Source organism: Staurois parvus, unplaced genomic scaffold (assembly GCF_062004578.1).
Source record: "Staurois parvus isolate SC_StPar_1 unplaced genomic scaffold, SC_StPar_1.0 ptg000495l, whole genome shotgun sequence".
NCBI lineage: Eukaryota > Metazoa > Chordata > Amphibia > Anura > Ranidae > Staurois > Staurois parvus.
The window spans coordinates 62,003-76,266 of NW_028318291.1; the positions used below are offsets into that span (position 1 = coordinate 62,003).

The following is a 14,264-nucleotide window of genomic DNA, read 5'->3' on the forward strand; positions in this document are numbered from 1 at the left end:
CAGTCCCCAGTGGTCCTGAGCCTGAGGGATCAAAAGTTGAAATGCCAGCAGAGCTGGATGGTGCTGGCCCAGAAGAAAATCCTACTTGGGGCCCATGTGAAGAGCAGTGTAAAAATATTGATGACCCCATGCCACCTGTGGCCCCCCAATCAATACCTGAAGATGAACCTTTGCCAAGTGACTGATGAAGGCCCAGCCATACACCACCCCTTGCGGCCTAATCGTGGGAAATTTCCTGCAAGATTCCCTGATTATGTTGTTTAACTATGTTTACTGGTTCTGCCTTAACTTGTTTTTATTACTCACTGTTGGCATATTATTGTGTTGCAATACCGAGAACAGCATCTGTTAAAGATGGGCAGGGGGGGAGTGTAGGCAAGTGCAGTTTGTTTTCTTCACTGTAGGTGGCAATCAAACTGAGTGGTACAACAGCCTGGAGAAGAAGTCCTAGGGAAATCTGCTTTCTCTATAGTTTTCTGGGTCAATTGGAGCAATGTTCTGATTAGCTAAGCGGCCATGTGACCCTCAGCAGCCATCTTGGCTCAGTAAGGTCTATTTAGGCCCCTGCCCCTGGGTTTTTGTGCGCATTTTGAGAGTGGCTAGTGTAGGGAGTGAGACCCTACTTGTTAGGGAAAGTAACTAGCGGTAGAGAAAGGTTCCTGATGAGGAGGGACAGAATGGGACTCACCTCTCCTCTTGGAAGTGGATGGACCAGACTGCACTTCACCCTCTGAAACAGATGCTGTCAGCACCTCTCCTCAGCCACATATGACTGCATTGAACTGTGAGTTACTTCTCTAGCGGCACTCTCCTGCCAGGGTGTTTGTAACGGCATTCTGTTCAGTACAAGTTCTAAGTTTTACTGCAACTGGACTCTATTTACTGCCTGCACCATGCTGTACCTCCCCACATACAATTCTAATAGAATTTCTAACTAGCTTTCACAGTTACTAAAGAACAAAATGGGACTGATTTTATCAGCCCGATTACTCACCATGCTAGTTATAAGCGATCATCAAACACGCCATCATCCTCAACCTGCAGATCCTCTTCTTTTACCTCTAAAACACAATATATGTTAGAAACAGACTAACACAGCAAACTGTGCAAAAAAAAAAAAATGAAATTTAAGCTTGTTTAAAATTAAAGGAGATTTAAAGCCACAGTACTGATCTTTACAGGCATATTTATAAGGCAATGAATCAGACAAGGTAAATCTTCCAGGTACATGTGTTTTAATTTACTGTGATTATTTCATCGCCACTGAATGGTGAAAGTCACATTTACTGATTTGTAAACACATTTTAGTATTTACAAAGATTATTTCATCAAAGCAAACCTCTGTATTTGGTTTTGTAAAATAATTATACATACTGTGAAAATGTCCTTATTCTATCCCCATGTCCATGTTACTGTAGCTGCTGTTTTGTACTATTTCCACTTTCTCATAACATGTATTAGCAAGGCTGATACCTCATCTTCTTTAGGGTTAGGGTTCCTTGTCTCCTTATGGATAAGAAGGTGTTCCTACCTTCTACATAGCTTTGCACAGAAATAATGTAATGATAAAAAAATATGTGTCTTGTAGTCTATGCTTTTAAATAAGTGGCTATGTAGGGAGATACTAACAAAAGGAGCCTGCAATGTAGCCTCTTGCCAAGAGCCAATTTATCTTACTAGAGCCAAGACAGCAGCAGTTTACCTACTAACACATCTTTGGACAGTACGAGGTAACCCATGCAAGCATAGGGAGAATTTGCAAAATCCAAGCATATAGTATCCGGACCAGGGTTCGAATTGGGGACCCCAGAACTGTAGTGCTAACCGCTAAGCCACTATACTGCTCAATATAAAGAAAATCAATACAGATTAACCACTTGCCATCCTGAGGATTTACCCCCCCTTAATGACCAGGCCTCTTTTTGCTATTTGGCATTGCACTGTTTCAACTGAAAATTGCTCGGTCATACAATGCTGTACCCAAACAAAATTTACATCCTTTTTTCACACAAATAGAGCTTTCTTTCAGTGGTATATGATCACCTGTGTGCTTTTTATTTTTTGTGCTATAATCAAACAAAGACCAAAGTTAGTTATAAATTTAGGCCAAAATGTATTCTGCTACATGTTTTTTGTAAACAAAAAATCCCAATAAGTGTATATTGATTGCTTTGTGTGAAAGTTATAGCATCTACAAACTATGGTATAGATACTGCAATTACACAATTTTTTTTCTATACAGCACTGCACTAGTTTAACTAGCAATTGCGTGGTCATGCAATACTGTACATAAATGAAGTTTACGTCCTTTTTTTCACACATATAGAGCTTTCTTTCGGTGGTATTTGATCACCTGTGCGCACTTTATTTTTTGAGCTATAAACAAACAAAGACAATTTTGAAAAACAATTTTTTTCTCACTTCTGTTATAAAAAAAATAAAAGAACCTCAAGGGGGGCGTGGCTTGCTGAGTGCCGCAATGGACGTGTAATCCTGGAGCTCCCGCCGGTCGGAGGTCTCAGCACCCACAGCCAGGAGGATCGGGTGAGCAGTGCCCAGATTAAGATGAGGAAAGGGGACCGGAACACACAGGGATCCTGCTCCCGTTCCCCGAGGGCTCCAAACATGAAGCAGACCCGCCATATCCAGGAGCTGTTCCGCTCCCAGCAGAGGGAGAGGCTGAAGCCATCCCCCTCTCCTTCTCCCTCTCCCTCCCCCTCCTTCTGCTGTATCAGCCATGGCAGCCAGCTCTCCTGGGGCAGACACTCCTGCTGACACAGTGCCCCAGCATGATCTCTCTGCAGAGAATCACACACTCTCCCTAAGAGACCTCCATGCAGTGGCTACAGACATAAAGATCACCCTAACTACAGCACTATCTGACCTCCGTGAGGACCTTCAAACTTTAGGTACCAGAATAAATGGGGTGGAATTTGCTAACAGACAGCATGCAGACGCCATAGCGGAAATACAGCAGATGACGGCCTCCCATTCCACCATATCCGTGAATTCTACAGACACATAGAAGATCTGGATAATCGCGGACGCAGACACAATATTAGAATTTGTGGTTTGCCGGAGTCCCGTGAACAAGTGATATCCCAAAAATGGTTGTGGCGATATTTACTGATCTTCTGGGGCACCGCCAGCATCCCCCATTGATTTAGAATGAGCATATAAAGCGCTTTGGCCCAGGGGCAGGGACACCGACCCACCACGGGACATTAGTACATTTCCCGCTTAAAGAAGACATCCTGAGAAGCGCTAGAGATAGGAGACGCCTCCTATATCGTGGCACAGAGATTCATATATTCCAAGACCTCTCTAATCTCACTCTGCAACAAAGGCGAGAACTCCGCCCCCTCCTAGATTCACTACGCTCTCCAACATTCCTTACAGATGGTGTTTCCCTTTCTGCCTCTCGGCCCAAGCACAAGGTCACACAGCCTATCTGAGGGTCCCGGAAGATCTGCCGCATTTTTGTTCCACCTTAGAGATCCCAATAATTGATCTTCCAGACTGGTATAGAACAATGCGTCTGCCAAGCATCTTGGAAGGCAGAATAGAATCCAACGACATGGACTGGCAAGGTCAATCTGTCCGTCGTCGCCACTCCTTTCCTGAGACGTCTCCAAGACCTTCTAACAGAGAACCTGCAACGGTGAACAGCCCGACCGCATCGCCAGCACACCGGTGGCCCTGCCGAGAGGTGTTGGCCCCCCCCCCATTGGTTTTCCCACCCTTCCTTTTCTTTTTCTCTTTTTTTTCTTTGTTGAGCTAATTTGCTTGGTGTGCCCGGGTTCAGGTACCAACCTACATTTATGTACCTTACACCCTGGAACCTCCACATCCCCTCCACTCCCTCTTCTCTCAGGTCACACTGATTCAAGTCTCTTGGAAATCCTCTGCATGATCTGCGCGGCCTACCCGGTGGCTCAGCGGATCTTATCCCCATCGCACCCGCATAGTGCCTGCTTCATTTCCTGCTGTGACCTTTTCCCCCACCTTGCAACACCTCACAGCTATATCTTGGATCCTTCAACTGAGCCACAACCTTGCGACACCTGGACACCCTCTGCTCAGCTTCCTCAACCCCCTACTTAAACAACTGTCATCCTTTGGTTTTGAGAGGCTCTGAGATGTCCTCAGCATTTCTATTCCTCTCACACGTCAAGCTATGGATTACCACTCTGGATCCATGGGCTTCATCGCCTGCCCACCACAGCACCTAGACCTTCACCCTCAACACCGAGGCTGGCTCGCCCCACGTGGAACTCTGATGGATGACCCCAATGTCCCCAGCAAGACCCTCCAAGCAACACTTATCCTTTGCAGAAGGGACTCTGGTAGGGGTTGGTGGGAGGGACATTTGAGGGAGGAGGGGGCTATAGCTTTAGGTTGAAAAGTTGCTATGTCTGTGGTATCCATGAGCAAGCAGCGCCTACACTGGTTCTTTAGGTCCTTGAATTTCCATACTTAGAACCACCTGATTCAAATCTTATCTGATCACGTTCTTCTGGCCTGGACCCCCAAGTATTGGGGTTCCGGACAGGATCGAAGTTTCCTTCCATTCCCCCTCCTTTAATATACAACTGGAGACAAATTAGCCCATCTGAACTGATTGTGCTGCTCACCTCTGGACCTCTCAAGGTCTCCAGGTTTATGTGATATGTATTTTATGCTTTGTTGTTTGATTCTTCCTGTTGCATACCTAATGTTAACTGCTTGCATTGCAGTTATATTACTGTTGATTCTTTAGGCCTTATCCTCATTTGGTCCCCGTGCCTGCCCCCCCTCCCAGGATGAGCAAGGATCATCGGTGTCTCCTGAACAAGGCTCCTCGGGGTTTCCTTGTGAGCAGCCCAACCACTGTAGGCTTTCATGCTAAGATTCATCACATTTAGGGCCTCACATGCGCTCCTGAGGCTTCTCCCTCTTCCCCACCCATTATCCTTGTTGTCCTGGGAAAACATGCTGCCTTTTCTCCTCTCCTACACACTCAACTAATAGTTATCCGATACCAGATGTTTTATACACAGACCACCCTGACTCCTTACACATGCGTCTAGCAAGTCCACCCAGCAAGAAGACTTCATCCTCGGTGGCATGAGTCGCTTTGATATCACCTTCGCTGTGAGGTGGGCGCACGTAGCCACCCGGCCACCGCTATAGCCGATCCACTACACTCACAGCACTTGGATCTCCCGACCGGCGGATCCCCTATTGTCAGTTTTTCGGCCTCACACTGGGCTCACTGAGCTTCCACTGTCCCATTCCAGACACTTCCTTTCTCACGCCCTCTTTTCTTACTCCTCCTCCCTTCCCTCCCTTTTTTTTTGTCTTTTCTTTCCCCTTATCTCATATCTCCCCCCACCCTCTCTTTGCCCCCCTTCTTCTCCTTGTTTTCCCTTCTCTTGCCCTACCTCTTCCCTTTCCCCCCCTTCACTCTTCATTCCGCTTCCCCCCCCTTCTTGTTTTCTCCCTTCACCAATCCCCCCCCCCCTCTTTTTTTCCTCTCTCTTTCTGTCCCTCTCCTGGTTTCTCCCCTCCTCCCCTTGTCATCATGACCACCCCTGGATCTAAGTCAGGTCACTCGACCTTAAAAGTCATCTCTCTTAATGCAAAGGGTTTAAATACTCCTGAAAAGAGGTCCCTCTTGCTCTCTTACATGCATAAACATAAGGTAGATGTGGTTTTCCTCCAGGAGACGCATTTCCGACAGGACTCAGTCCCCAAACTTTATGATGTATGCTTTCCGACAGTCTTTCATGCCCCCAATCCCTTTGCCAACTCTAAAGGAGTTGCCATCTTAATTGCCAAACACCTTCCTTTGACTAAAACAGAGTATCAGCGAGCGCTACTTCAAGAAATAGCCACTGGAACACCAAAGGTAATCAAAAACAACCTTCAAATGTGAATATTAGAAGAAGACAAGACAGTATACATAATAAAGTGCAAAGTGATCACTAATATTTTTATCATAACCATCTGAGATAATAATTAAAAGAATAAATAAATAATTATGCTGTGTGAGGTATATCACCACTAGGTGATAATACAGGTATATGGTGATAAACTGTCCCAAAAAAGGACATGAGGATCCCTTCAAGATCACAATCAACATGCATGGGTAACTGATCCAAGGGTGCCAGATGAAGTGACTGAATAATGCGCTATAAACACATATTTGAGATATTATCGTCTCATCAGGTATACTCAGGTCATCTGCTCCCGGGTTTGGCCAGGTTCCAATACACCCTTAGGGTCCTTAAGCAGGTGTCACAGCGTCTGGTCACATCTGTGTAAGGTTCTCTGGGGTCCCTTAGTATGTATCACTGCATTGGGTCATCACTATAGTGGGCTCTGCAAATGAGGGTGCTCACAACGAGAGCCCAATGAAGGACACCACATAGCGTGAGACTGCATAAAGGGGTGATTTTATTTCCACAGAAAACAGGTAATAGGGTAAGCCCGCACCCTATGACTAAGTGCCTAGCACGAAACGCGTCAGTAGGCTACAGCATCCTAGACATCACGCCACCGCTGGTGACCATCCTGAACATTAATTGTCAGTGTGTTTTTACTTTTTTATTACCTGTTTTCTGTGGAAATAAAAATCACCCCTTTATGCAGTATCACGCTATGTGGTGTCCTAGGTGGAGAACTTTGCGTTAAAACATATTTTTTGTCATTTTCCAAAGAAAATAAATCTTGAATGGACTCAACATGCCCCTCAGCAAATAGCTTAGGGTGTCTACTTTCTGAAAAGGGTTAATTTGGGTGGTGTTTGTACTACCCTAGCATCTTAGCACCTCAAGAATTGTGATAGGCAGTCAGAAAGCTGCATACATTCCAGTATCTATATCATAGTTTGTAGATGCTATAATTTGCACACAAACCAATTAATATACACTTATTGGGATTTTTTTGTTACCAAAGACATGTAGCAGAATACATTTGGAGCTAAATTTATGATGAAGTTTGAGTTTATTGGACTTTTTTTTTATAACAAAGTAGAAAATATTGTTTTTTTCCTAAATTTTGTTTATTTTTTTTGTTTATATCCCCCAAAAAAACCCAGTGGTGATGAAATATCATCAAAAGAAAGCTATTTGTGTGACAAAAAAAAATTGTTTGGGTACAGTGTTGCATGACTGCTCAATTACCAGTTAATGTAGAGCAATGCCAAATAGCAAAAAATGGCCTGGTCATGAAGAGGGATAAATCTTCCGGAGGTCAAGTGGTTAAAAAGCCATAGATGTGGGAAATTAACCTTTAATTGCCAGTTTAACCTGTGTGTGTCACTATGTAAACTTTTGATCAGGGCCATTTGGGTGATTTCTGTAATCATTATGATATGAAAAGGAGCCACCTCAACAATGTGATAATAAATGGCTTTATAAGATCACTATCCTTCAATAAAAGAGCTTTTTGGCATGATTAGTCATGTTTTAAATATCAAAACCAAATTTCATGATTTCTACCAGGGTTTGCAAACTTTTGAGCACAACTGTATAAAGTCACTGTAGGTAGAAAAAAAAATTGTAATCACAAATATGTGCATGCGATTACAGAATATGTAATCATGAGCACACCTAAGCTGCTTTTAAATACCTAAAAACTGATTGCATAACACAAATGGTATCTTGGCGTACTCCAGAGTGGAAGGAATAATTGTACAGCCATTATTTATGTTAAATGCTAAATTGATGAGCAGCAAATATTTACAATGAACATTTACATGAGCAGCAAACATGTACAATTTGGGGTGTTCTAGATTATTACCATTCGGTGGGTGGGTTTGACATATTTGGTATTCATTTACTTCACACATCCTTTATAGCTTTCAAAAAATGGAGATTGCACTGCATTTGTGTGCAATAAAATAATTTTGTGTGTGTGATTATCTGCGTATAAGTGTGTGAATAATTAAAGATGCAAGCATGACATCAAAGAATCACTTGAATATGTATAAAGAATCACTATTTTATATAAATATAAAATATTTTTATTATATTCAGAAATATCAATTTTATAAACATTTACACAAAATATTATAAAGAATAAAAAGTTGCAAGTGTCATCATCTGCTTTAAGAAGCTATACCTGTATATGTGTTCATACACACATGGGTGTTGCTCCGTCCCCCACCCAATCGCAGGACCATTATACTATATAAAATATATCACCTCCCACAAAGGGCATTCTCATTACTATACTCATTACTCATTGCAAAGCCCTTGGGAGGGATTTGTATACTGCAGGAAAGGAAAATTACTGTTCGGTATGTATACCTGACACAAACATGACATCCTACACGCATGGGATGTAGCCCGCAAAAAACAAGGGTAATGCTATTCTAATCAATATATCATTAAATTTGTTTAGGTCTGAAGCAAAACTCCTATTGACAATGATGTCAATGCTGTGTGATCAACTTTGTAACATGCTAGAAATGGTTTGTAATAGGCTAGAAATGTGCCGTATATGGACCTGGTTGCTGTTCTGCAGAATAATTCTGGACCTCTGAATTCTGCCCATGAGTAGATAATACATCTGGTCAAGTGGGCTCAGTGATCAATTGGTGGATTAATCTTCAACCTATAAGCCCACCAGAGTACAGTACCTTGACTGATGTCAATGCAATTGCCATAAAGGACATTGTAAGTCTGCAGAGTCAATAGCTAAAGACCTCCATTCTTTAGGTGGCCTTCAAATTAACACAAGAGAGCTACATGGAATGGGACTCCATGGCTGAGTAGCTGCATCCAAGCCCTACACCAAGTGCAATGCAAAACATCGAATGCAGTTGTGTAAAGCATGCCACCACTGGAGTGGAGCAGTGGAGACGTGTTCTCTGGAGTGACGAATTGCACTTCTCTGTCTGGCAATTTGATGGACGTGTCTGGGTTTGCCAGTTGCCAGAAGAACAGTACTTGCCTGACTGTGTTGTGCCAAGTGTAAAGTTTGCTGGCGGGGTTATTATGGTGTGGGGTTGTCTTTCAGGGGTTGGTCTTGGCCACTTTGTTCCAGTGAAAAGGAACTCTTAAGATGTCAGCATACCAAAACATTTTGGACAATTTCACGCTCCCCACTTTGTGGAAAAGTTTGGGAATGGCTCCTTCCTTTTCCAACATGATTGCGCACCAGTGCACAAAGCAAGGTCCATAAAGACATGGATAAGCGAGCTTGGGGTGGAGGAACTTGACTGGTCTGCACAGAATTCTGACCTCAACCTGATAGAATACTTTTGGGATGAATTAGTGCGGAGACTGCAAGCTAGGCATTCTCGTCCGACATCAGTGCCTGACCTCACAAATGAAGAATGGTCAAGCATGTTTCTAAACTTTGTGAACAGACTTCCCAGAAGAATTGAAGCTGTTATAGCTGCAAAGGGTGGGCCAACTCAATATTGAACCCTATGGACTAAGACTGGGATGCCATTAAAGTTCATGTGCGTGTAAAGGCAGGCGTCCCAATACTTTTGGCAATATAGTGCCGTTTACAGCCTGACGCTTTTATAGTTACATAGTCTGGCTGAAAAAAGACACAAGTCCATCCAGTTCAACCAAAAAAAAAGTCAATCCTATACCCACAATTGATCCAGAGGAAGGCAAAAACAGCAAAGCATGATCCAGTTTGCTTCTGCAGGGAAACACAATCCTTCCTGATCCCCCAAAAGGCAATCGGATATTCCTTGGATCAACTTTACCTATAAATAAATATTTGAGATCCTTCTCATAGACATGGAAGCCTTAAGAACACTGCTATCAGTTTTTCTAGACATACTGAAAGAGTCTTATCTAGAAAAAGTGGAGGATGCAACTACATGTCCAGCATTCTTTGTAAATCCCATGGGGAAAAAAAAAATCTTCCTAAAAAGGCACAGACCTTTAGGAATTTGTTTACCAGGGCCCATCAGCAGTGCACCCGTCACACAGCCTCACATCAGCAGAGTACCCATCACTCAACCACCATCAACAGTCTACCTGTCCCAGTATCACCAAAGCCAGCCATGTCCAAAAATATTTACACTAGTGAGGAGGCATTTCAAATCTTCAGTATGATGGATGAGAGCAGCAGGGAGATCTCACAGTCCGATTCCAATTCAGCATACGAACCCGTCAAAATCAGTGGATCAGTGACCAAATCGGAGGAGGAAAGGGTCCCTCCTAAAAGGATAAGGCACTCTGAAAACAAGGCAGGCACCAGCAGCACCATATACCCCAATGGTGAATCAGCAAACACCCGTGGCGCTAGACCTCTGGTAACACAGGTAACACAGAGTCCGAGGAGGCACACAACACCTTAACCGGCCCACGGATGCACCCGGCCCCACACTGTGGAGACCACAAGAGAATCTCGGCCGTTCGCCAATTAAAGGTCGGATTGTGCTTCTGGAGCCAGGGATACCCTAAAACCATGGAATAGTGCGGGAAGTAATTACCTGGAAACAGGCCAACTCCCTGTGAACAGCCCCAATAGCTACTTCAACCGGCAGGGTCTCGTGGGTAACCTGCAGCGATTGCAGGGGCCTGCCATCTATCGCCTCGAGGACCAATGGGGTACCTCGAGCCTGCAGGGGAATGGAGTACTGGGCAGCAAACGAGCTGTCCATAAACAGCCCGCCGGCACCAGAGTCTACCAACGCCTAGGCCGTCACCAAGCCCTCCGCCTAAGAGAGGACAACAGTGATCAGTGGTTTATCTTTGCGGGACGCCGGGGATGAGGAAACTCCACCCAAGATCTGTCCTCGACAGGATCTCAAGTGTGAACGTTTCCCGGACGGACCCGACAGGACTGCCGAAAGTGCCCACCGAGGCCACAGTACAGGCAGCGACCCTCCCGACGCCAAGTGGCCCGCTCCCCCTTGGAAAGGCGAGCAAACCCCAGCTGCATGGGCTCACCACCAGACAAGCCATCCCCAGGAGGAATGGGAGGAGAGGGAGGAACGGGTGGGACAGAAAACGCAGGCGCCAGTCGGTTGGGATGCCTCCGAAGGCGCTCCTTGAGTGAGGCCTCTCCATGAGCCTGGTGTCAATCAGGATTAGGAAGGAAATGAGTGCCTCCAGCTCCACAGGCAGTTCCTTAGCTGCAATCTCGTCCTTCAACGCATCTGAAAGGCCATGAGAAAAAGCAGCCACCAGAGCCCCATTGTTCCAGCCCACCTCTGCCGCCAGGGTACGAAACTCTATGGCGTACTTGGCAACGGTCCGTGAACCCTGATGCATGGACATGAGCAGCTTGGCAGCCGAGGCGGAGCGAGCCGGCACGTTGAATACCCTATGGAAGGCGTCGACAAAACCGGAAAACTTATGAATCACCGGGTTATTGTTCTCCCATAAGGGATTTGCCCAGGCCAAGGCCTTATCTGAGAGCAGCGAGATTAGGAAGCCCACCTTTGACCTCTCAGTAGGAAAAGCGTGGGGTATTAACTCAAAATAAATGCCCACCTGGTTGAGGAACCCACGACACTGACTCGGCTCACCCCCAAAGCGCTGTGGAAGCGGGGCTGAACCGGTCATACCTCTGGGCACCGCGGGTGCAGCAGCAGCTGCGGCGGTAGGCGCAACAACCGGAGCAGTAGCGGGAGCAACCACCGGAGTGAAAACCAGCCTAATAGCACCAGGAGCAAGGTGCGCGGTGCGTGCAAGCAGAGTATGCAACGCCTGAGCAAACTGAGCCAACAGGAGATTCTGTTGATCAAATCTGGCGACTAACATGGGAAGCGAAGGCGTACCTGCACCGTCAGGATTTATGGCATTCATGTAATGTCAGGGCAGGAGCGATGGAATGGGTAGGCAGGCCTATGGTAAGGACACGCAGCGACTGACGACAGCAACTACCCACAGACCAGAGTCCCTCAGGGCGCCCTTCACCAGGGCCCCTGATGGTGGGGATGGACTTGATGCAGCCTGAGACCATGTCGCGGCCCCCGAGTAACCCCAGCTGAGGTAACAACTGCCGCCAATGGTGTACAGCTGGTGGGAGCTAAATGGGAAAACGTGTAGCGTGGTCAGACAGGCCGGGTCTATAACGGAGCAGACAGTACAAGACGGTAGGCAAAGAATACTCAGGTCATGGGCAGGGTTCAGCAACGGGAGGTCAGGTAAAGGGTTAAAGCAGAGAATAGTCTTGTCCAAGCCGAGTCGGTTACCAGGAGAGCAATGAGAATAGAACAAGAGCTTGCTGCAAGGCAACATACAGGACACGAATGCAAAGAGCAAGTGCAGACAACAGGCTTAAATGTGATCAACCACGCCCCTCTGGGGGATGGACCGCAGAGGCCTGAAAGCATAAAAGGCTCCCACCATGCTTTGCAGAAACCCAAGATGGATGCCAGCACATGGAGCAGCATAACCTCTGGGGAAAGGTAGGACCTTGACAATTCCATCACAAACACTATAGACCAGACTGGGTATCTATAGAAGCTCAAGCTTGCTCCCTATTGTTAACAGACTTAGTGCTTTCGCTCCCTTCGAAATATCAAAGGGACATTTTGTGCCCAACACTTTCCCACTTATAGGTCTATGGGAATCAACCTGCAGATGGTGGCCCATCATTTCCCCCTCCACCAGGCATGTCATCCGCTCACTTCAGTTGGTGGACGAACAAGGATCTCTATCATATAGGACATTTTTCTGACTAAAGGGGAGTATGTCCCTCCTCATACTATGCACAGTATTTAGAGATGCCCCCCTCTGAGAGCTTTCACTTACAACAAATACATAATTTCCTATGTTCTCTTCAGAAGAAAAGTTCCAATCGTACAGTCTGAACACAATTCAAAAACCGATGTGTACGAGAGACCCTCCACACTGTATAAATCTTTTGTTTCTCCCCCGTCGAAACTTCCCTATCACATTGCTTGGGAGAGGGACTTGGGTATCACCCCTGATGTGGAGGACTGGAGGACTTGGTCTACACGCATGCACAAGGGCATTACGAATGTCGCCCTGATCGAAGCAGGGTACAAAGTGTTTGCAAGATGGCACTTAGTGCCTGAGTGTCACTCTGAAATGAGCTCCACTCTCCATAAGTGGTGGACCTGCCCCAACATCCAGTGTTTTTGGATATGAACTCATTCTTTAACACCCCTGGTGGTATTCCCGAGTGTAGCGCGGGGTTAAGCTTCAGTACCAGAAGCGGTAACCCCAAGCTACACTCGGGATTACCCTGCAGCGTTGCTAAGGGATTCCCTCGATCACTTACCTTGTCCTATGCGCCCGCGATGTCCCCCCTGCAGCGTCCCCGGCCATCTCCTCTGGCCTATGCCGGCATCTGTCTTCCGGGTTCTGTTCCCTGCGAGCGTCGGGACGTACGGGGGACTGAACCAGCAGGAAATTAATAAATTGTAAAAGTGACATTCACTCAATACACTAAAATCTCATAGTATAACATTACTGTATCAAACCGTTTCACATACATTTTGTCCCTAGCGCTTTGTCCTGTGCCCTACCTGCATTTTTACCGTTCTTTCTGCCTGGAAACTGAGAAAAGTCCATGGTGTCCAAAAAGCGTCCTTTAGGTCAAAAGTGGTTTTAGACCAACTAGAATAGCAACTAGAATAGCAGTCACTGCTTCAACTTTTGCTGGATAAGTGGCCACTCCTTCAGCAGAGATGATGTGACCCACATAGGTGACTAACGACCTGCAAAACTTGAACTTGTCTGCTGACAATTTCAGTCCCTCTTCTTTTAGCCAATCTAATACTAGTTGGGGTGTTCTTTATGCTCTTCTAGTGTAGCCCCAAACACAGTAATATCATTGAGGTACACAAGACATTGCCAAAATGTTTTCATTGCCTTTTAGAATGGTGAAAGAGCACATGTGGCATACAAGTAAATGGATAGAAGACTAAAAGGACATATAAAAGGCTGTATTGTCCTGATTTTCAAGTGCCATGGGAACTTGGTAGTATCCACACTGTAGGTCTAGCATGGTAAGCCAAAATTTTGCATTGAACTCCTCTAAAGCTTTTTTTTTCCTCAATACTATAATGGGGGGAGGCTTAGGGATTCTTACTATTCACAATGATGCCCTGGTCTTTTATCTGGTGTATTTTCTGTCTTACACAAATATGTATCAAACTTGCGCCAAGGAAATAAGTGAAAATTTAAGTGAAAAATTCTGCTGCTGTTCAAGGAATGACTAAACATCAAAAAATAATAATAAAAATAATACAGCACAAATAATACAAATAATCAAAACTGTGAAAAATTATATGTGAAAGTCCAAAGAAAAAGTCCAAAATTAAAGTCCAA

The 14,264-nt window shown here is 45.4% G+C and overlaps 1 protein-coding gene across 1 annotated transcript in view; it reads right to left on the minus strand.

The window, feature by feature from the left end:
• The window catches only part of LOC149452127 (RAS guanyl-releasing protein 2-A-like), a 181,510-nt gene that overhangs the window by 50,426 nt on the left and 116,820 nt on the right, over positions 1-14,264 (minus strand). Inside the window, exon 4 of the mRNA XM_089689742.1 lies at positions 995-1,061. Within this exon, the coding sequence (XP_089545868.1) occupies positions 1,003-1,061 (59 nt within the window). The 3' untranslated portion in view covers positions 995-1,002. The remainder of the gene's footprint in view (positions 1-994; positions 1,062-14,264) is intronic.